Here is a 22,564-nt window from a genome sequence, read left to right on the forward strand (position 1 = left end):
GCTACATTGTCACGAATGAAACAACGTTCAATCAATCGAGCCCCATCTTAGAGCGTATTGTCATCGTCCGTTGTGCTCGTGCTCGTGCTCGTGCTTGTGTTGGGAGCGGTAAATGATGTGTTACCTCCCGCAGCTGCTGCTGCGTCCTTGGCCTTCTTGCCGCCCAAGATTAACTTTTTCGGCTTGACCTCGACTCCTCCGCTTCCGCTCGACGTCATTGGAATCCCGCCCGGCCCGCCTCCGCCAAACATGGCCTTCCACGTTGCATGGTCTCTCTTCTGCCGAATTCTCTCGGCCTCCAAAATACCCCCCGTCTTGCGGAGCACCTTCTTGTCGACGAACCCAGCCAGCTCTTCGCTGAACTCGTCGTTCGTCTTGGACGCCAACATGTCTTTCTGCCGCTGGCGCTCTACGGCCTGCAGTGCACGCAGACGCTTCTCGTGGTTGACGGCTTGCGACTTGACCTCCATCATCACGGTCGATAGACCCTCGTGCCCCTCCTCCGGTAGCGGTGGAATGTATTTGCCACCTTTGCCTGATCCACCACGCAGTTTGACCACCTGCTGAATGTTGCTGAAGACCTCCTTGAGCGCACCCAGATCGTCGCGCAGATCGGACAAGAGCCCCTCCTCGTGATTCAGGAACTCCTGCTCGTCGACGATGTTCTGCAGCTCGGACTCCCACGTCTTCTTCCAGCTCGGCTTGACCGTCTGCACATACCCTTCGAGGTCGAGCAAACCGTTGGTGGCACGATCGACGTCGTCGATAATCTGTTTGACCAAGACGGGACGCGGCTTGACACCACGCTGGATCACATCGACACGCAGGTCGTCGACAGTGTCCTGCAGATCCTCGATGAGCGTAAGGAGGTCCTGCGATTGGTTGTCCAGGCGTGCTTTGCCGGCCACAATAAAGTTGCGCTCAGCAGCTACTTTGGTCGAGGCGATGGCACGCACAGCACCCGACTGCTCGCGCACAGTGGCGAGGATCGACTTGACATCGCCTTCGAAGTCGGTTTGCAGTTGACGCGTGACGGCAAATTCGCGTCGAAGGTTTTGCAGTTCATCGAATTGCACCTTCAGCTCATGTGCGATGCGAGAGCCCGCCACTGCTGACGGAGCGGCTGCAGGGCCACTTGAGCCCGGATCGTGTGCCGGAGAAGCTGATGACGCAGCGTCATTGTCGGCTCCTGCCGCACGCGAGTTGGCGCGTTTGAGCTGTGCAACCCGCTGACCGGCAGCTTGGAACTGCGAGTCGCTGATTTTGGTGGGAGTTGCATGGGTCGTCAAAAAATTGTCGTTGTTGACGAGCGACATGCGACGTACATCGCGATCGCGCTCAGCCAGAGCCGCTTTGAGCTCGCGGATCTCGCGCGAGATGGTCCCCAGAGACAGATCGAGATGCTGCTTGACCTGATCGAGTGGCTCAATGTTAAGCGTCAGCAAGCTGCCTTCCTGAACGTCGTTCAAATCTTCGAGCTCGTACGTGACGCCGCTGGCGGGATCTTTTACGTAGATGGTAGGGAAATCGTCCATGCCAGGGGAGTACGCGAAACGATCGATGAACAGCATGCGCAGCCTTGCCACGCTGATGCCGCGGCTGAGTGGGTTGGAAGTGTCCAGCTCGATGGCCGCTTTTCGAGTCTGACGGCCTAATTGGAGGAAGATGTTGATGGATGATGCAGTCGAAGTGCTGGAACGCACCCGCGGAGTTGCGGGCACTACAGTGTCGATCGCAGAACCAGCACCCGTGTGAGAATGTTCCATCTGCGTCTCAGCTGCATCGCTTTGGTCAGGGGGAGGAGCAGCTTGCGCATCGACGAACGGCAGCGACTCTGTAGAGCTGGCAGCTTGCGAAGTAACTCGCTGGCCGGGTGCCACAGGCGCCAGCAGATCTCTCGACTGCTTTTGCGGGGCACTTGCCGCTGCAGCAGACGACGACGACGAAGGCTCTTCCGGAACCAAGGTGCTAGGCTCAGGCGAAGGCGCGCGGCCATCGCCAGCAAAATTGGACGAAGTGGGCGTCTTGACTTCCTCGATGGATTCGAACTTGCTGTCGACAGTAGCAGTACTTCTGGAGCGAGGCATTGGACGTGCAATGGCACTGATACTGTTGTTGCTGTTGGAAGAACCAAAGTAGTCGGCAGTGCGTGTGAATGTCGAGGGGCTGGTAGCACCCTCCAGCGCTGGGCTCGCCTCGGGAAGCGGAGGACGGACGACTCGACGAGCTCCACTCCCTCGTCGTTCGGTCGGTTTGCGCTCAGCAAGTGGACTGCCGGCGGCACTGCTGCTCGAGGGGAACATGCTGATGCCCATGCCTTGGGTATAGCTCTGGCCAACGCCCATTTTATTGAATGTATAGGCGCTGAAACGCTTACTGGCTCGACGTTCGAGCGCATCTCGGTTCTTGAGCGCCTTCAAGCTGGGATCGTGTTCGGGAAAGTCAGCATTCGTGTCGATGGAAGACTTGGGCGTATGGCGAGCCGAGCGTGTGCTCAGACGCTGCGGAGTCAGGCTGGTGAGCGGACCAGGCTGATCTGCAGAGCGTTCCTCTTCACTCGAGGCGGCAGCACCGTCATCGACGAGCGTGTGGCGTTCGAGGCTCTGCATGCGCGGCGTCGCCTGGCCAGACTCGGTTTCGGACGCATCGGCAGAGGAAAAGGCGTTCGAAGGCAAGGCGGGTGACGGCAACTCGCTGGCTCGTCTGCTTGTCGATCGATCACTTGCCGTGCGTGAGACACGGCTGGGCGGTCGGATGATGCTGCCACGACTCGCGGGTGCACCAGCTGCAGGCATAGTTGAAGGATCAGCATCAACAGCTGCGCGATCCGACTGCAGCGCTGCGCCGGCCGAGCTAGCACGCTGCAGAGAGTCGGAAGCTGTTGCAGTGGATGATGCAGCTGCAGACTGTTCTTCGGTATGCGGGTGTGCTGCACCTTCGCTGAAACCTTGCCGAGAAGCGCGGGGACCATGGACTCGATTTGACGTTGCTTTTGCCTGCTGTTGTTGCTGCGGCTGCGGTGAACTAGATGCATAGACAGCTTCTGGCAAAATGCTCGACCTTTTTGCTTCCTTTGCTGCACGTTGCTGAACGAGAAACTGCTTGTATTCGGCCTGCTTCATCTTGAGGCCTTGCAGAAGGCTGATGATGATCTCTCGGATACGAGGCAGGTGAACTTCAAGGACCGAAGGAGAGGCCTCTTCGGAGAGACAGCGTTCGAGGCAGTCGCGAAGGTCATCGGGTACCGAGCTGAGATCGCTCATGTCGATGCCATACGAGCCGAAAGCGAGCTTGGCCGAGTTGAAATCGTTGCCGAGACGCACATAGATGTCGGATACGTCTTCCTCGCTGCGTTGACTGACTGACCATTTGGTGAGGGCTTCCAGCAGCATCTTTGTGGCCACAAGCAGACGCGTCACTGATGACTCCATGTGGTTGGAAGAGTACTTGGCAGGAGAGTCCTCGGCAGCAGCTGTGGCAGCGGCGGCGATGCTGGATGGAATGGCAGGTGCTGGGCTGGGAGCTGCTGCTGCTGCTTGCACCGAAGACTGGCTCGACTGGCGTTGGCGTCGCTCTCGATCGCGCTCGGCCTGTCTCTGCTTTTCTCGTGCACGCATCTCTTCGGGAAGCTGGGCAGGCGAGCGCGAGTATTGGCTCGACGCACCTGGACTGTTCCACGCCGGAGCAGCTGAGGTGGATCCTGCACTGTCCTTGCGTGACATGAACGACGCCGAGCCATCACGGCTAGACTCGTACGATGGAGATGCAGGGCCTTCTTGTTGTGCGTATACATGCTGAGGATGACGGATGCGGTCTGCAGTGACGGGCTGCTGGCTGGAACCAGAGAGTCTGTGATTGCTTCGATCGCCGCCCGAGCCTTTGCGGCTGTTGATGAGGTTGGAAAACATTGCCGCTGCTGATCTCCGCACCAGAAGATGGGTGCGAGGACGGAGAGCCCTTTCAAGGCTGGCTTGTAGTGAGTAAAGGCTGATATGGAGATGATGAGGGCGGCTCGAGATGCTCTGTGGTCCAAGCGTGTTTCGTTGGAGCTCGCTGACCGACACACTCGCCCGATGTCCCCCGATTTCCACGATTTTTCATCGAAATTTAATGGCTCAGTTTTGTTCCTTTTTTTTATCTCTTTTTCGAGGCATTTTATGGAAACCTGAGGAACTTGGCCTACGCTGCTGCACAGCCGCCGCCGGCAATGTTCGCAGTGGAAATGCTGAAATTTTTCGCGGATTCAGAAGCTTTTGGGGGCGAGTGGAAGCTTTGATTCGCTCCATCATCATTACGTCCAAGGCTACCTATTCGATATGCCATCAAGTACAACACCACCACCAGAGCTCGAGGTGCTTACCTTTCTCTCGGATCCCAACGCACAGGTCCGACAGGTCGCCCTCAGCAATATCGTTGGCTTCAGTGCAAAAGGCAGCCCGCAACGGTCGTTGCTCATCTCGAAGCACAAGAACAGAGATGGTTCTCCTTTGCTCGGCCGCGACGGCAATGAAGTGGACACGGTCGAAGATCTCAAGCGGCTCTGTCAAGACCAGCCTATCACCGCCCACGATGCTTTCAGCGCATTGATCAACATCTCGGATAGCTTGGTGCTGGCACGCAAGATTGGCGACAAGGCCTTCCTCGAGTTCCTGGTGCGGTACATCGCCGACCCCGTCTCTTTGCTTGCCGACCTCGCATGCATGCTCCTCTCCAACCTCACCAAGCTCGAGTCCATCTGCGCCATCTTGCTTGACCTTCAAGTGCAGGCCCGCCCCTTCTATAGCTTCATGGCATCCGAAGAGATGGAGGGTGCGCTCAACGGCATGGACGTCGAGCCAAACGATCCAGAGTATGCAGCCAAAAAGGCAAAAGCGGAGGAGTATGCCAAAAAGGTAGCTGATCAGGCCCAAAAGATGGACGAAAAGGTGCCTGCCATGGCCAGGCTGCTCGACGCTTTCGAGGAAGGTGCTACCGTCGCTTCCCAGGGCAGCGATCTCGAGGTCATGAAGCAGCGCGCAAAGGAGGCTGCCACCAAGGCCCAGACCGACCATGAGCCAGAAAAAGTGGAACGGGGACCTGATGGCCGTCCGCGTATCAAGCGCAAAACCAACTGCAACTTCCTCGCGAGCGTCTTTGCCAACGTCACGGTGCTGCCAAGGGGAAGAGATTGGTTTGTGAGCCCATTGTCCGCCTCTTCCGCAGCAGCTTCGGCTACAGCGCAGGCAGCTCTCGCTCGAGGCGTCGACGAGCAGGGCGCGGTGCCTGCAGCCACAGAATACCCCGTTGCTCGCATCATGGCCTTCACCGAACATCCCAACCTCATCCGTCGAGGGGGCGTTATCAGCACACTCAAGAACGTCTTGTTTGTCAAATCGGCACACAAGCTGCTCGTCGCGCCACCACCCGTTCGCGACGGCGAAGACGAGATGCTCGCTGGTGCGCTTCGTGCTACCACACGGCCTCCTTCTTCCGTCGATATCCTACCTTACCTCTTGCTCCCGCTCTGCGATGGTAAGGAGCTCGCTGAAGTCGACCTCGAAGACCAAGAGGAACTGCCCGAAGAATGCCAGATGCTTCCGGAAGACAAGAAACGCGAAAGAGATCCAGCACTCCGTCTCATGCTCGTCGAGAGCCTGCTTCTCCTTTGCACCAACCTTTACGGCCGCCAGTGTCTGCGCGCACGTGGCGCCTACGTCGTGGTCAGGTCAGCGCATCTGGTCGAAGCAGATGAAAAGATCGCAGAGGCCGTGCTCAGGCTCGTCAACATTCTCAAGAGGGACGAGTCCGCTTCAACGGCCAAGGACCTCGAAGATGACGCCGAGGCCAATGAAGAGGACATCGGAGCCGAGGTACAGCAGGACGACGACAGCGATGATGAAGACTTGCAGATCGAAGAGCTCTGATTCGAGTGCTTTGATCACTTAGACTCGCTGTAATCCTTTCTTTTCGCTCGCTTCAATATTGTTCGCGATTTCCAACATGGTCTTGCCGACCGTCAGCATGCATTCTGTACTTTTATTCTTCGAATCATTCGCACAACCACTAGCATCTATATCACGGTCCGTCACAGATCACCAATCAGTTTGCAGTTACTCGACGTCGGGCAACGGACCGCAAGCCCGCGTCTGACGTCAAATGAACCAGTCGAGACCACTGAAGCTCAAAGTCAAGTATGCTCCACTTCATATGTCCACATCAACAGCACCGCCCATGAGACGGTCTGCGCTGCTCCACGAGTGAGTCAGACACGTCGATCACTGTGGGCTCCGTCGGGGCGAGCACTTGTTTCAGCCCGGAAAAACTTCCAGCATCTCTCCCAGTTACGAAGCGCAGTCGGCGGGCAGGATAAAGTGAGCAGTGGGTTGTCACAACCTCGCCAGAGTTACACTTATTGCCCGCAAATCGTCACGCATGCTTCAAACGATATTATCACGCGCCGCCACAGTCTCGTTTGCGGAGATGGCCGCAAACGACACTCGTTCTCGACGCCAGCCTCCTGTCAGAGCTCAGCATCACCCACCTCTGTTTCGGCATCTCGGGCCTATTGTGTCTTCTGCTGCTTGCTGCACCTTCATACGACAACTCTTCCGCCAGTCAGGGTGCACAAGCCGACGGAAGCCACGAGCGCTTCAAATTCACCCGAGTGGGGACAGAGGTTGAAAGCGTCTTCTCCATCTCTCTCTTGCACACTGCGGAATGGTGACAGGGCGTCTTCGGTCTCGTCTCGGTCTGTATGTGAACCTTTTTCTCATCGACGACACCCGTCCAGACGCTGAACCTCTTTCATCTCTTTTCATCCAAGCGCAAAGCGAAGAAAGCACGGCAAAAGCATGGGAATGTTCCCACCGCCCTATCTCCAGTTGCTCGGGCGGAGACTGTGATATCACAATCTTTAAGACCGCCAAACCTTTTCTTGCCCGACTGCATCAACCTCGTCGTCCTCACCGCATTCTGCTTCGTCGTAAAATGAAGCAAGAGGTTCCAGGGCAGAGGAACATTGCGGACACTTCCCCTCAGGCTGTTGTCATTCATGCTACTACGTAGATCAATTAGGCTCACGGTCGGTCAACTCAAGAGCACAACTCAGCCACACCGTCAGCTCAGCCACCGTGTCGCCAGCCAACCACTCAGGAAGATCTGCATGCATTCTCGGGGGGCTGTTGCGGCACATGCTCCAGCTGCTGATGTGACGACCGCACGAGTTTGGCTTCGCTGTTCAGCAATTCTTGCTTCCCTTTGCATGGCCAGCATTTGGCAGTCGCTGAATCTCTTGTCCATAAAAGGACTTGGTAGACACGTTCAAGATGCTCTTCAAACTCCTCAACTCGACAGCTGCATTCCCCTTCCGTCTTCGCTGATCACATCCTCGCCACCATGTGTTTCAGCACACTCGCACTTCACACACCATTTACCGAGAGTGAATCCAACTCTCCCGCACAACCGCTCGCAGTTTTGTCATCACAGCTTTTTGCTTCGGTTCCTGAAGCGATCACTTCCGAAGGATCCACCCGCAAGCGTGTCGGTCGGGCCTGCGAGGTTTGTCGTCGCAAGAAGGTCAAATGCAACGGCCAGAAACCGTGCAGCCAGTGCATTGCTTTCGCAGAAGAGTGCGACTACGTCGAAGTCAAGGATCGCTCGGCCTACAGCAGGAGATATGTCGAATCGCTCGAGGCCAGGCTGGCGTGCGTCGAGAATAGCGTTGCCACCCTCTTGCAACGACAGGTACACGAGAGGACGCGCCAGAACTTGCAGCTTACTCAGACAATGACAGGACAAGGCGAAACAGGAGCAAGGACATTGCTCGAATGGCAACGACAGGTCGAGCAGGTGGATCAAGCAGCCGTACCTCGAGACATTACCTCGGTCTGCAGGCCGGAAGCGAATCTTGGCCTTGAACACTCTAGCGACCTCACTTCTCTCTCAGCAACGTATCTGATCGAACAAGCAAGTGCTACATTACAACATCAAGACTGTCAATATACTCCCTTTACTACGAGCTCTGGCCCGATCCGCATGCAAGCGTCACAGCAGGCTCAAGCCTTTCAGAAAGATACCGAACTCTCGCATGAAGTTGGTGCTGGACCGATGCCCACCACGCTCCCCATGGAAGCCGACTTTCTCGCTCTCCTTGAGTCTTACTCTCAACGCATCTACCCTTTCTTCTCCATCGCTGTGCCCTCCGAGGTGCACTCAGCCTGGATCAGGATCTCGTCGGCCGATCACTCGCTCCACGTTCACTCCGCGTCCGAGCTTGCGCTGGTCTTCGCTGTCTTGGCTTGTGGCGCGCAGGCACTCCCCATTAGCCACATGTCCACACCCTCGGGGCACCTCAACAGCTCAACAGCGCCTCTGTCACGCTATTCGTCGAACGATCTCGACGCACACGCTCAAGCCTGGTCGAACAGCATGAACGAGATCGGTCCGCGACATCCCTCAGAAGGATCGAGACACGCTCAAGTCCACGCTCTCTTGTCGTTTCATGCTGCTGGTCGAGGCGATTCCATGCTGGCCTTCGACTATATCATCAAGGCTCGAAGCGTACCAGCCCTCTCTGCATCATCGCCAAGCGATCGTCACACCGGCGATGAACGGATTATGGCTTCGATCCAGCTTCTCGATCGCATCATCAGGTCCTCCTTGGGCAGGATGGCAACTCAGCAGCAAAGCTTTGTGCAACTCCAGACCTGGGCACCCATCTCGGAGAACTGCCCGGGCATGGTCTCGGCACTGCACGTCCTCTCCACTCTGTGCAGCGAGAGCGGCTCGGTCGGACGCACGATTTGCGACCTGCTAGAGCCCGGATCCCCCGACAGCCCTGCAGAAGACCTCAAGACTGTTGTGCGAGACCGTGACTGCCTCCTTCTTGACTGGTACAGTGCTTTACCTCACCCCTACCGTTCTATGCCGTCCCACACTTCCGACCCTACATCGTCGAGCGCAGCGTGCATCGCGTTTGTCTCTCTGCAATACGAGCGGGTGCGCTTGCATCTGGCGCTGCAGCACTTCGCGCGGCGCGCGACTGGTGGGGTCAGCAGGGCAGCAGACGATGTAGATCGCTGCGATCTGGCGCGCTGCCTGCATCTTTCCGGTGAGACGATTCGAAAGTTTCCGATTATCGCCAAGTGCTTGCAGCCGAATCCGTGGCTTGTGCTGTATGCGCAGTGTCTGGGTGCCTCGGCTGCGTTTCTGGCGCTGACTGCTGTCCGAGAGCCCCATTGCAATGTGCGCGGGCTGCTGATGGATGTCGAGGTGGCAATGGCTGGGTTGGAGCAGCTTGAATACGGCGTGCAAGGGGTTGCGGATGTTCGCACCAAGCTCGCCCGGCTCATCAGCACGATCAAGGCGCAAAGCGAGGATTCACTCGACTCGAGGGCGAGCAAGAAGAGAGAAGCGGCAGATGGTGGTGTCGGCGAAGGCGCCAGCGTGCGCAGCTCGGATGTGGTCGACAAGAGGATCCGAGCAGCTACGTTGCCGCAGGTCGGCTCGCAGCTCGCTGTTTCTCCTATTCCTCGCGCCGAAACCGCACCTCCCGTGCCTCTCGAACAGCCGCCAGCTGCAACTTCGCTTTCTGCATCCTCCGATCAAGCTTCGTCCACAGCCATGTCGATGTTCTACCCGCCTGCTCCTGCACCTGCTGGCTCGTCCTCGGTGCCGTGGACCTCACACGACGACAGACAAGCCAGTGCGACCGAGATAGGAACCTTCAACGCCTTCTGGAACTCTCCCTCGTCCAACGTTGGCTTTGCATCCTCACAACATCAGCAGCAGCAACACCAACAGCGGCATCACAGCCCAGTGATCCCGTCACAATCCCAGGTACTGCCGTTCGATCTTCAACAGCAACAGCAGCTCATGGCAGGCCTGATGGGTGACTACATGCTTCAAGATCAGCACCCTGGACGACAAGCTGGTTGACCATCTTCTCCCAAAATTTGATTTGTTCTAACTTCACACGAACTAGATTCGATGCAACCTTGTCAATCAGCTTGGAAGAACACGGCGTTGAGATTAGTTCGGAGCAAAGCAGAAGAGACTGCGAGCTAGATTGGCGACTTCATTATAGCTTGTTGACCGGAGACTGGAGTGAGATGTTGTTCAAGGCAAATGACAGTATAGCATTTCGAGATTATGGTTCAAGCGCTATCATTGACTTGATCTACGGAAAGGGAAGGTGAAGATGGAGTCGTCTTGTGCCTGACACGAGCGAGCTTTTGCTTCATCAGATTGAGATGATTGGCCTTCCAGTTTCGAAGTGACTGCTGCACGCTTTGTGAATGATCTTCTTTGTCTTGCTGCTGCGGCGGCGAACAGCTTGGTTGGCCTTGGTCTTGTACCGGTCTTCGCGTCAGCTGAAGTGGATTAATGGTTGCTGGATCTGCTTGATGTTGTTTTTGCACAGTCTTGTTCGTAGGAGCAGGCGCCGACGTGCTTCCCGATGTGGCCTGTTTGCGAGTTCCGTGACGGGGCGTTTCGTAAGTCATTGGTCGGCTGAGGTTTCGGCTTGTCCTCGGAGAAGTAAAGTGCATCTGTTCTTCATTTTGTGTTGATGTCTCCGTCAACCCTTGACTCTCGGGGACGCACATCATTGAAGGCACCTGTGGTTCGAAAGCAGCTGGTTGGAAGCCGTCATGAAACACGTGGGCGTCCACCACATGCGAGCCCGTAGCGACCATGGATGACTGGCTGCCGCTCTGGTCCACCATGCCCTCCGGCTCCACGGCGGCATCTTGAGACCAGCTCTGCCACTGCGCTCGGCCGTAGGTTGAGGATGCCGGATCTTGACTTCCACCTTGCAAGTGCGTTGCTCCCTCGTCAACCAGGTAAGGATGCAAGGTGCAGCCCAATAAGGAGTTCGAGGAGGTACCGGACGTCATCATCTGCATTAAAAGCTGATCCACTACTCTTCTCTGACGTGCTTCCTCGTCAAGGTACTCCTGGACAACATTGGAGCCGAGCTCCGTCCCGTCTACCCTTCCTTGACCGACTAGCTGGCCATTGAGACCATAGAAATGGCCTTGTACCTGTCCTGAGCTGTCGGGCTCTGACAGCTCCACGAAGGCAGAATTCGAGTGATTGATCTCGTAGTCTGCTGGCACGCATTGCGAAATATCAATGGGCTCAAATGAAGCCAACGGCTGGGCGCAATGGAGCTGCGGACCGACATAGACACTTGTCCATTGCGGTGACAGCCGTTCACCACCGGTTTGACCAGTATAGGCCTCGTGAACGATGGTTTTCAGAGGCGCAGCGTCGCCAGAGGATGGTGTCTGGGTTTGAGAGTTGCTCAGCCAGCAGGGGTCTGGTTGGCTCCAATCGGCGAGATCAGCATAGTTTGCACCACTAGAGGCACGAATGAGGAGATTCAAGTTCGGTCCAAGGGGAGCCTGATTGGCAGGATCTAAGTTGGAGGAAAGCTCGTGCTGAGCTGTCGAGTACGAGCTCTGACTCGGGGGATTGCTTGCCATTCCTTGACTTTGCCAGGTATGCGAAGGAAAGGTGCTGTTCGCGGAGGTCCAACGGTCGCTTTGTGGGTTTGTTGCGACGGAACGGTTCGTAATTGGATTGGGGAGTGCTCGAGCGTAGCCCTTCATGGCGAGCGCTTCTTGGAGGAAAGCACGCCGCTCAGGTGGCAGCGCACTCCTGACAGCGTCAAAGAGAGTGCTCTTTGGCTTGTGCAGGTGTTCCTGATGCCCCTGATCCTCGTGGCCTGTGCCAGACTCGTTCGTGGTGATCGCCTGACCGATGGGAAGGGCCGGAGGTGTGTGAGGAGCGAGAAATACGCGGGTATCGCGGAGACGCTGAGGAACCAGCGTGTCGAAGGATGTGCTCGTTGTAGCAATCTGTGAAACCCGGCCGTCCAAAGATCTCCTGGTAGAGGGCTTAGCGGAGCGTCTCTGATTGGATCTCTGGCTTGAAGCCCCGAACGACTTCGAACGAGTAAGCGGCACGCTGGCGCTAGATTGCCCAGCAGTAGCACCGGCTGCATGCAGCAAGACATGTGCACGCTGCCGGCTCAAGTTAGAGCTCGTCTGTTGGGCAGTCGGGGAGGAAGTACCGGCAGATGAGGTGCGGCGATGCCGACTGGTGGAATAGGGAGAGCCCTTGGACCTGGCGCCTTCGAGGGAAGCCCTCTTGCGGCCGCTACCAGAGCCAGAGCCGGACAAGGGACCACTGAGATCGCCTGGAGAAACGTCAGTGTCGTCCAGCCTTTCAGGGGCACCGCTTGCAGCGGATGAAGCTGTAATGGCATGTGTCTCGTGTTCTCGAGAGGCGGCTTTCTTGACGGAAGGCTGGTAACGGTATTCCGGGTATCTTTGTCTATGCTCCAGAGCAGCTTGCTGTGCCTTTTCGTAGAAGGCAGCCTTGACTTCTGCGGTCTCGTCGCGCCAGAGTTGACCAATGACTTTGCTCAGTTGACGCTGGTAGTCAAGCTTATCAAGACCAGTATCTGACAAACCCTGAGGATTCTTCTGGTTCTTGAGTTCGCGCATCTTGTTAGAGCGATAGAGAATGAAGGCGTTGGGCGGACGTGGTATCTTGCGCAGTACAGTTGGAGTAACTGTAGATATATGCGAACGGGATTCTGTCGAGGAAAGGCGGATCGACGTAAGAGGGCCTGCACCCTTCTTACCGACATGTTGTGATATGGCCGAATCCATGTTGAGAGTGAATAGTATCGCAGGAATGGTGTCTTTGATGTTACGAGTACAGTCGTGTGCGATGTGATCGAAAGTCCCAGATATGACGGATGAGAAAAGCGAGTGATTGAAAGAAAGAGTGATTTCTAGTGTCGCAGCCCGTGTGTGACCCACACACCAGGGAAAGGGAAGGAATGAAGAGACGGTAAACTACGGGCTGTTGTTTTTGCCGCGAAAGCAAGTCAGCCTCTTAAGGGCGAAGTTGGATCGAGCAAGAGAAGCAACTGCTGCACCGCACACAGTTTTGCGCCGTCTGTCACCTTGGCTGCATCGTAGCGCACCTGTTTGACCGAATCGAGGAAAGCGTGCTGCGGCTCGACGAGAGCGATTTCCCTATAAATGAGGTTGTGCGGAAGCCAAGTGCAGATAAGGCGCTGAAGGAGACGGGATGGGGTGATGATCAATCCTGAGCTGCAAGCGCGCCGAGCTTATTCCAGCCGATCGAGTGACTGACAGATGAAGCGGCGGCCATATGCAGATCTAGACTGACCCCACCGTTGGTTGTGACGAAAGCAAAAGAGGGTTGTGACTGTCCAGGGTTCGGTCGACACTCGGAAGGAGCGATGGAAGGTCCGTTGCTGCTACGGCTCGTCTTCTTGGTCGAATTACTCCTGCGAAGGTGGCTGCCAACGGTCTCCCCGCAAAGGAGATCAAGGGGGAAGAGAAAAGGCGGAAGATACGCATCTTGAACCCCCCTCCCCCTCCCCCTCCCCCTCCCCATCCTCTTGGATGAAGAACAGCGAGTGTAGCAGAAGATTGAACGTGGAATGACAAGTGGAAAGTGTGACGAACAAAGGAAGAAGGGCCCAAGCTCAATAGGTGGGCCCCAGCTCATGCATGGGCCGCAATTGTAATGCAAAGCGTGCGGGACGGACGTTCGAAGACACCGGTCTCGCGTCCTGGCGCAGACAAAACAAAGGGAAGAAAGTCAATTTGCCACTGACGACCTTTCTACGGTAAAGTCTTGTTGGCCAAAAGCCGGGAGAGATCGCATGTCGTTGTCTGAACAGAACAGCAATCCTTTTATGGCTTGCCAGTCCGGTGTTCATTGCATGCGCTGCGAATGATCGCCATGTCGACATGTTCTCTACAGCAAAGCGGAAGTGTCAAACGGACGTCAAAGCCGCTTCGGCAAGGCCGAGTTTCGAAGGCAAAAAAAGCTGTCGATTGTCTTGCATGCACGATCTCACATTTGTTTCGATTTTTAAGCAGGTGTTGGTCTCCCTCGCGCGAAAAGGTGGGAGAGCTCTGGCTCTTTGCACGCGTCGCGCATAGTGAAATTTCAAGGCTCAGCATTTCAACTGAGCAACAGGCCATAACTCCACCCTCTAGACGTCAAGACCGAGGAGGACCCTGACGAGAGAAGCTCAGAAGGACAGAGTCTGCTCCAGCTGCAACTGCAACTCAAGATGCAACCATCACGACACACGAGCAGCATCCACCGCATCGCCTCGTTATCGGCATCTGGCCGACTCGTCTCTTCACAATGGCTCCCGTATCCACAGCAACGCTGACACGGCCATCGGCAGGGCCGTCCTCCAACAAACGCAAGATCGACGAGCATCACACCTCGGCCTTCACCGATACGCTCAAAAAGCTCAAGGAGGAAGCCGACTCGAATCAAGAGGTCGACGATCAGGCTCTCTGGCCGCGTCCCCACCTCGGACCCCTCGACGTCGACCACGATGCCGTCACCTTCCAGCAGATCGACATCGAGGAGCACCAAGCCATCGGCCAGCCTCCCGCCATTCGCATGTACGGCGTCACCATCGAAGGTCACTCGGTATGCGCCCACATCCATGGCTTTCTCCCCTACTTTTACATCCACGCACCACGCGGCTTCACCGCCAACACCTGCAACGACTTTACCAACCATCTCAATGTCCTCTTTGGCGGCCGCACCGTCCACAAGTCTGAGATCGTCAGCAAGAAGAGTCTCATGGGCTACGCTGGTAACGAGAATGTCGCCTTTGTCAAACTCACCATCTCGGACCTGCGAAGCGTTCCCAGGATCCGTGGCTCTTTTGAACGCGGCGAGATCGGCTTCCGTGACCTCTTCACCCCGGGCGATGCCTGCCTCACTTACGAGAACATCGCCTACACGCTCCGCTTCATGATCGATCTCAAGATCGTCGGAATGAACTGGATCCGCGTCCAGGCCGCCAACTACAAGCTGCGCCCCGAAAGCCAAAAGGTCTCGCTTTGCCAGATTGAGCTGGACTGCAGCTGCGACGCCATCCTCTCGCACGCCCCCGACGAAGAGTGGTCCAAGGTCGCACCGCTTCGCATCCTCAGCTTCGATATCGAGTGTGCTGGCCGCAAAGGTGTCTTTCCAGAGCCATCCGTCGATCCCGTCATCCAGATTGCCAACATGGTCACACGGCAGGGCGAATCCACACCCTTTGTCAAGAACGTCTTCACGCTCAACACATGCTCGCACATTGTCGGCAGTCAGGTCCTCTCGTTCAACAAGGAGATCGACATGCTTGAGGCCTGGACCAAGTTTGTCCAAGAAGTCGACCCAGACGTCGTCATCGGCTACAACATTGCCAATTTCGATTTCCCCTACCTCCTCGATCGAGCCAAGGCACTCAAGTCGACCAAATTTGCCTACCTCGGTCGAGAGCGCGGCGTTCGTACTGAAGCTAAAGATACCCACTTCTCGTCCAAAGCCTACGGTACGCGCGACTCCAAAAACACCGAGTTGCAAGGGCGTCTTCAGCTCGACATGCTCCAAGTCATGCAGCGCGACTACAAGCTCCGATCCTACTCGCTCAACTCGGTCTCATTCGAATTCCTCGGCGAGCAGAAGGAGGATGTGCACCACTCGCTCATCACCGAGCTCCAGAACGCCGGTCCCGAGTCGCGTCGTCGTCTCGCCGTCTACTGTCTCAAGGACGCCTACCTGCCGCAGCGACTCATGGACAAGCTCATGTGTTTTATCAACTACATTGAGATGGCCAGAGTCACTGGTGTTCCCTTCAACTACTTGCTATCTCGAGGTCAGCAGATCAAGGTCGTCTCGCAACTCTTCCGCAAGGCCAACGAGGACAACTACCTCGTCCCCGCTTACAAAGGCGAAGGCACCGAAGACCAGTACGAAGGCGCCACCGTGCTCGAGCCCAAGGCCGGCTACTACGACCGCCCCATCGCAACGCTCGATTTCGCCTCGCTGTATCCCTCGGTCATGATGGCGCACAACCTCTGCTACACGACGCTGCTCGACAAGAAGACCATCGACCGACTCGAGCTCAAACAGGACGAGGACTACGTGATCACCCCCAACAACAACTACTTTGCCACCAAAAAGGTGCGCAAGGGTCTCTTGCCCACTGTACTCGAAAACCTGCTAGCAGCACGAAAGCGCGCTAAAGCTGACCTTAAAAAGGAGACGGACCCTTTCAAGCGTGCCGTGCTCGACGGTCGTCAGCTGGCCCTCAAGATCAGTGCCAATTCGGTCTACGGTTTCACCGGTGCCACCGTCGGCAAGCTGCCCTGTCTGGAAATCTCGATGAGTACCACTGCTTACGGACGACAGATGATCGACCAGACCAAGGCATACGTGGAGAAGCACTACACGATTGCCAACGGCTACGAGCACGACGCCGAGGTCGTCTACGGTGACACCGATTCCGTCATGATCAAGTTTGGCGTGCCGGACTTGGCCAAAGCCATGGAGCTTGGCGCCGAAGCCGCAGGCCTGGTCTCGAAAACTTTCGTCGATCCGATCAAGCTCGAATTCGAAAAGGTCTACTTCCCCTACCTCCTCATCAGCAAGAAGCGATACGCCGGTCTCTATTGGACGCGCCCGGAAAAGTACGACAAGATGGACACCAAGGGTATCGAGACGGTGCGACGTGACAACTGTCGATTGGTGCAGACCGTCATCGACACGTGTCTGCGAAAGATGCTGATCGACCGTGACGTCAAGGGAGCCGAAGAATATGCCAAGAACATTATTTCCGACTTGCTGCAGAACAAGGTCGACATGTCGCAGCTCGTCATCACCAAAGCGTTGGCTAAATCGGACTATGCGGCCAAGCAGGCGCACGTCGAGCTCGCCGAGCGCATGCGCAAGCGCGATGCCGGTTCCGCACCCGCGCTCGGAGACCGTGTCGCCTACGTTATCGTCAAAGCCGCCAAGGGCGCTGCAGCCTACGAGCGATCCGAAGACCCCATCTATGTGCTCGACCACAACATCCCCATCGACACGCGCTACTACCTCGAGAACCAGTTGGCCAAACCGCTCCTGCGCATCTTTGAGCCCATCATGGGCCCCAAGGCCAACACCATGCTCAACGGCGAGCACACGCGTGTTGTTCAGGTGGCCACCTCGAACGTTGGCGCGCTCATGAAGTTTGCCGTCAAGACGGTGCAGTGTCTCGGCTGCCGCACGCCGTTGAAGGACCAGAATGCGCCCGTGTGCAAAAACTGCCGGCCCAGGGTTGCCCAGCTGTACCACGAGAAGCTGGCACGCGCTTCGGCGCTCGAGGTCGAATTCGCGCGGCTCTGGACGTGCTGCCAGCGATGTCAAGGCAGTTTGGCGCAGGATGTGCTGTGTACGAACAAGGACTGTCCCATCTTCTTCAAGCGCAAGAGGGCGCAGAAGGATGTCGAGGATGCGGTGCATGTCGTGCAGCGATTCGATACGGCCTGGTGACCGAGCAGCCACCGCGGGACTTTGTCTTTTCAGTCAAATCATTCACACTTCATTAACTTAATACACTTGCACACAAGCAATCGCATTCGTACCTTTTGCATTCCGCAGAACCACACCAAAAAACCCCCTTTGTGACAGTGTCTCTTACAGCTTGGCGCCATCCTTCCTGAGGAACGTAGCCGCGACGTTTTTCCTCTGGATCTTGCCCGTGGCCGTCTTGGGGATAGCATCCGTGATCCAGATGCGCTCTGGGATTTTGAACTTGGTGAGCTTGCCTTGCATGGCAGCCTGGATGTCCTTTTCGGTGAGGCTCTGGTTGTCTTTATGGAGGATGACGACGGCGCCGACTTTTTCGCCGTAGAGCTTATCGGGCATGGCGAACGAGACGGCTTCCTTGACGCCTTGGACGGCGAGGAGGGCGGCGTCGACTTCGAGCGGGGAGATTTTCTCGCCGGAGCGGTTGATGAGTTCCTTGATGCGGCCGACGAGCTGGATGTAGCCGTCGGAATCTTTGCGGCCCTGGTCGCCAGTTCGGAAGAAGCCCTTGGTTTCGGGGAGCGTGACAAACGACTCGGCGTTGGCTTTTGGATTGTTGAGGTAGCCTTTGGTCACGTTGGCTCCACGCACGCAGACCTCGCCGATCGTGCCTTGGGGCACTTCGCGTCCCTGTTCGTCCAGAATACGGATTTCAACGCCGTGGCCGATGCCCACGGTTCCAGGCTTGCGCTTAGCGGGGGGCAGCGGGTTCGATGTCATCTGGTGCGCAGCTTCAGTCATGGCGTACGCCTCGAGCACGGGCGCCTTGAACGTCTTTTCGATCTCATGGAATGTCGAGGGCGACAGCGCCGATGAGCACGATCGGATGAAGCGCAGCTGCGGAACGGGCTGCGGAAGCGGAGAGTTGAGCAGCATCTGGTGGATCGTCGGCACCGCCGTGTACCAGTTGCAGTTGTTCGTTGCAAGTTCGTTCCAGAACACGCTTGCCGAGAATTTAGGTGGGATGACGGCACTGCCACCGGATAGGAGCGTCGCCAGCAAACCGCACAACAAACCGTGCACGTGGAAGAGAGGCATCACGAGGTAAGTGCGGTCGACAGGAGTGAGGCTGTACGTGGCGATGATGTTGCCCATGGTCGTGTAGAGGTTGCGATGAGTGAGCGGCACACCCTTGGGTCTGCCCGTGGTACCACTCGTGTGCAGCACCAGCGCAACGTCATCATCCTGCGGCTTGCGGATCTGCCCCTTTCTGTCTACCTTTCGGCCATCACCGCGCAGCAGCGAAATGCTTCCAACACCGCTAGGATCGAAGACGATCTCAACCACCTCGACACCACCCACCTTCTTGGCCGCCTCGATGGCAGGATGACCAGCTTTGAGAGCACCCCTGGGCAAGAGGAGCAGCTTAGACTTGGTGTCTTGCAGGTAGAACTCGACTTCGCCCTGCGAGTAGTTGGGGTTCAACGGCGCAGCCACCAACCTCTCGGCACCCGTCGCCAAAAACGCAAGCGTAAACTCAATGCCGTTGACGAGCGAAGAGCTGACTGCCGTTTCGGGAGCCAGGTCGAACGAGGCCAGCTGCGATTGCAGATCGAGCACCAGCTCATGCAGTCGTGCGTAGGTGAAGGTGAAGGGCGTCGGCGATGAGGGCGGAAGGATAATGGCGGTGGTCGTCGCCTCGAGACCCTCGCGCGGGGCGAAGACAGACATGAGATTGGCCATGATGACGGATAGAGATGGGGTGTTGGGGAGGAGGTAGACGGCGGGAAGGAATCGAAGGCGAAGTGATGCGATGGTGGAGCGATCAGAAGCCCCCATGCGGCGTGCGGGGAACGGAAATGCGATCTTAGTCACCTCATTCGCCGCTTTGGAACTGGAACGGCATTCGTCGGCTATGTAACACAATCTCACAATCTCGCTTCAAAATTCCCCCATGGTCTTATCTGTCCGCTCCATCTCTACGTCATCCCAAATGTTCACCTTGAAAGGCAATATTATCTCCTAACTATGTTTACAACTTGTGAGCCTCGGTGGCTTGCGGGGGAGGACCCCCCTCTTCACAGATGCGTCGCATGTCGCGGAGCGCCTCCACCAGGCACTTTGTGAAATGGGTCGTCGCTTTGTTCTTGGACTCAACGCCAAACTTGAGCAGCTGCGCACCAGCGAGGTAGTTGATGCCGTACGATTCGGTCGGGTAGCCTGTACCGAAGCCAGTGCCAGCAAATCGATCACCGGCACTCAACCCACTCGTGCTCAAGCGCCATGACTGCGACTCGCCAAACAGCGGGTCGGAGAACACGGCGGGAGTCTCGCCGTCCTCGGCACGCAGAAGCAGCCGCAATCCGGTCATGTGTCGGTCGATACCTTTGCCTGTCGAGCTCTCGCGCGTCTGCGTGTTGTGCGACTTGGTGGCAGCGGTCAGCAGCGCGTACAGCGTCTTGGCATCCTTGCCCTCGCGCACGCCGCGCACAAACTCGTACGCCTCGTCGCTGAACGATCGGATGACGTCGGTGCGGCCGTGCTTGAAGAGCCTCGTGGACGCCGTCTCGTAGGTCGACACCTGCTGTCCGTGCGCCTTTGCATACGCCAGCTGGAGCGCCATTTGCAGATAGGCATCGGGACTATGCTTGCCCACCTTCTTGATCCAGTCGGCTCCGTACTCGTCGTACCAGAGTACACGGATGTCCGACTCCGTGGCAGCCTGCAGAGCGGCCTGTTCCGACTGCGCAATCGACTGCTTGGTCGAGTCGTCGATCGCCCATTCGAGCTTGCGCCAGCCGGCCGACTCGTTGGGCGAGCTCAACTCGGCGGGAAGTCCGGATCCTGGAGGAGGGCATGGCTCGGCAGCGGCAAAGTCGCAGAGGATACTGGGAATGAGCGCATCGCACGGCGAGTGCTCGCCCATGATGCCGGCACGTCCGTTGGGCTCGACGACGATGGTGAGCGCCTTGTCGAACCAGCGGTTGTGTCCGCCTCGTGCAGCACCGCTGGTGTTGCGTGCGAGTGCGTCCACCCAAAATGGTGTGGCCTCGTGCGCCGGCGCCGGGTGATCGGAAGAAAGAGCAAGTACGCTCGAATCGAGCGAGAGACAGAAAATGCTGTCTTCAATCGAGTTGATACTCTTGCGGTTTGTAGGCGATACGCTCAGCAAGTGCTCGCGGGTCTGTTCAAAAGCAAGAAATCGGGTCAGCACGGCTCTCGCATTGAGATATGAACAGCCTGTTGGGCGCACTCTTACCTTTGTCCAAGTGTCGCGATTGTCGGAGCTCAATACACCGACACCAGCACCGTCGCCTCTTTGCGCATCGGCGATAATGTCCCAGAGCGCCTTTTCGATCGTGTCAACGCCCAATAGGGTGCCGTCCTTGCGCATCACTTCGAGCTCGTAGTAGTTATCGCGAGCAATGACTGTGATGTGTCGTGCTGGGGAAGGGTGTGGAGTTGCGGTGTTCCAGTCGTGAGGAATAGCTGGAATGCGTGTGATTCCGTAGAGACTGCGAGCCGGACGATTGAACCAGCGGCCTAATGGTCAGTCCAACGTGTTCGGGTGAAGCAAGCAGAGAGAGGCAAGGGGAAAGGGGCGCGGAGTCAGCAGTCTGCTCGGTCACTCACCGCGTATACTGGTGCATGCAAAACGGACCGGCACGAGAAGAGTCAGGCATGATATCCTCGCTACGCCGGTAAGCAGACGGCGAGAGAGATGCAGAAAAGAGAGAGGGATCAGTGTCGTGTTCTGCGCAGATAGGTGAGATGCAATCGTGCTTTGAATGAAGGGACCTACTCATCGAGGCGCTTCTTGAACTGCAAGAAGCGCGAAGCGAGCCAAGCGGCACGACGGACACCCCACGCAGCATCGTCCCAAGCCTGCGTACCGAGACCGGTAATGGGGTAGACGTCGTGACCGCGGTGCTCTGCCAGATCGCTGGGCATATTTTGGTCGTGGGTGAACATGAGCCACCAGTTGCTGTTGATGAGAAGCGGCACGCGCCACTCGTGGTATGCCTTTTGAAGCCACCATCGGTCATCGAGCCAGTTGTTGTCGGTGGTGCGGTCAACGTCGATGAGCCTCTGCTGAAGCTTGGCACCAAGACCGCCATTTGCGAGAAATTCTTGCACCCATTGGGAACGCTTGGCGAGCTCCTTTTCTGCAGTGCTGCCCTCGAGCTTGCCCTGTTCTTCGAGCTGACGCAGGAAGGGCGAAAGCGACTTGAGGTACTTGTCGAACGTCTGCTCGAGCGTGGGCACGGGCAGACGCGGCAGGTTCTTCTGCTGGCTGAAGGTCTTTGGCTGGGTGCCTGGCGTACCGCGCCAGGGTGTGAGAGCGAACATGGCTGGTGAGGATGTGTGCAAGGTTCGCGGAGCTGCAACGGTAGCGCGCTCCAGCAGTGATCGTGACGATGAGAGGCGGCCAGTTGAAAGAAGCTGGATGAAGGATTTGCGACGGTAAAGCCGCGCGTAGAAGAAGGGTGTCAGCTAAGATGATGGTGAGCGCTCCTCGCCCAACGTTGATGCGGAACAAAGACTTACCTCGAAACCCTTTCGTTGTCTGCTCAGCAACATCAATACGGTCGTCTCGACGATGCTCGAGACCGGGCGCGGGAGGGCGGGAAGGTATTGGTCGAAAGTGGTGGATGATGCGTGTGGAGCGGAGGGAAAGAGCTACCTCTACGACCTGAAAGTGCTTGACGGGGATGGACCTGCGAGAGGAGAAGAACGGAACGGGAGGGGGGGAAGGAACGGAAAAGGGCACTGTACCGGTTGAGGAGCGACGCTTGAGATGCTTTCTGGATTCCAGGTTGCCGAGGCGCGTGATCTGGTCGGGTGCTGTGCGGAGCGGTTCGAGAGTGAAGTGGCGATGAGTTGGCACGAGTGCGGAGAATGCGGAGAGCCGATCTTTCTTAGTGTGTGAGTAGTTCAGGGCGGTCGGCTATGCCGTGTCGAGAGATGAGCAGAGCGTTGTCGTCGTGAAAAAGGCGGGGTCGACCGAGCTGCGCGGTTCTCTACTGTGGGAATCGGATCAGCCGTGCCGCGTGTTGGTCTTTGAGCGAGAGCGAGCGAGCGAGAGAGAGAAAATAGGAACAGCGCGAGTACAGCTGAACGTGAAAACGGCTCAACCGCTTCGAGGCCCGTGTTTCTCTGTGTAGTCATCCGGCCTCGTTGATGCCGGAGGCCGTCAAAGCAGGTCTACGGATGCTTTTGAACTCGCACC

At 57.0% G+C, this 22,564-nt stretch overlaps 7 protein-coding genes across 7 annotated transcripts; 3 read left to right on the forward strand and 4 right to left on the reverse strand.

The window, feature by feature from the left end:
- Positions 1-47: 47 nt before the first annotated feature.
- On the reverse strand, positions 48-3,908 carry EX895_004245 (uncharacterized protein; the record flags this gene model as incomplete). Its single annotated transcript, XM_029884841.1, has 1 exon — positions 48-3,908. One exon carries the CDS (start codon positions 3,906-3,908, stop codon positions 48-50), a length of 3,861 nt encoding a protein of 1,286 aa, XP_029738591.1.
- A 408-nt stretch (positions 3,909-4,316) lies between these two features.
- On the forward strand, positions 4,317-5,903 carry EX895_004246 (uncharacterized protein; the record flags this gene model as incomplete). The annotated part of the gene is made up of 1 exon (XM_029884842.1): positions 4,317-5,903. One exon carries the CDS (start codon positions 4,317-4,319, stop codon positions 5,901-5,903), a length of 1,587 nt encoding a protein of 528 aa, XP_029738592.1.
- A 1,471-nt stretch (positions 5,904-7,374) lies between these two features.
- On the forward strand, positions 7,375-9,915 carry EX895_004247 (uncharacterized protein; the record flags this gene model as incomplete). Its single annotated transcript, XM_029884843.1, has 1 exon — positions 7,375-9,915. The coding sequence occupies one exon, from the start codon at positions 7,375-7,377 to the stop codon at positions 9,913-9,915; it is 2,541 nt and encodes an 846-aa protein (XP_029738593.1).
- Positions 9,916-10,345: 430 nt separating this feature from the next.
- On the reverse strand, positions 10,346-12,659 carry EX895_004248 (uncharacterized protein; the record flags this gene model as incomplete). Its single annotated transcript, XM_029884844.1, has 2 exons — positions 10,346-10,442; positions 10,582-12,659. The coding sequence occupies 2 exons, from the start codon at positions 12,657-12,659 to the stop codon at positions 10,346-10,348; spliced, it is 2,175 nt and encodes a 724-aa protein (XP_029738594.1).
- A 1,525-nt stretch (positions 12,660-14,184) lies between these two features.
- EX895_004249 (uncharacterized protein) lies at positions 14,185-17,358 on the forward strand (the record flags this gene model as incomplete). The annotated part of the gene is made up of 1 exon (XM_029884845.1): positions 14,185-17,358. One exon carries the CDS (start codon positions 14,185-14,187, stop codon positions 17,356-17,358), a length of 3,174 nt encoding a protein of 1,057 aa, XP_029738595.1.
- Positions 17,359-17,502: 144 nt separating this feature from the next.
- On the reverse strand, positions 17,503-19,077 carry EX895_004250 (uncharacterized protein; the record flags this gene model as incomplete). The annotated part of the gene is made up of 1 exon (XM_029884846.1): positions 17,503-19,077. The coding sequence occupies one exon, from the start codon at positions 19,075-19,077 to the stop codon at positions 17,503-17,505; it is 1,575 nt and encodes a 524-aa protein (XP_029738596.1).
- Positions 19,078-19,366: 289 nt separating this feature from the next.
- On the reverse strand, positions 19,367-21,684 carry EX895_004251 (uncharacterized protein; the record flags this gene model as incomplete). Its single annotated transcript, XM_029884847.1, has 4 exons — positions 19,367-20,518; positions 20,594-20,849; positions 20,968-21,027; positions 21,137-21,684. 4 exons carry the CDS (start codon positions 21,682-21,684, stop codon positions 19,367-19,369), a joined length of 2,016 nt encoding a protein of 671 aa, XP_029738597.1.
- Between the last annotated feature and the right edge of the window lie 880 nt (positions 21,685-22,564).

This window comes from Sporisorium graminicola, chromosome SGRAM_3, assembly GCF_005498985.1.
Source record: "Sporisorium graminicola strain CBS 10092 chromosome SGRAM_3, whole genome shotgun sequence".
NCBI classification, from domain to species: Eukaryota; Fungi; Basidiomycota; class Ustilaginomycetes; order Ustilaginales; family Ustilaginaceae; genus Sporisorium; species Sporisorium graminicola.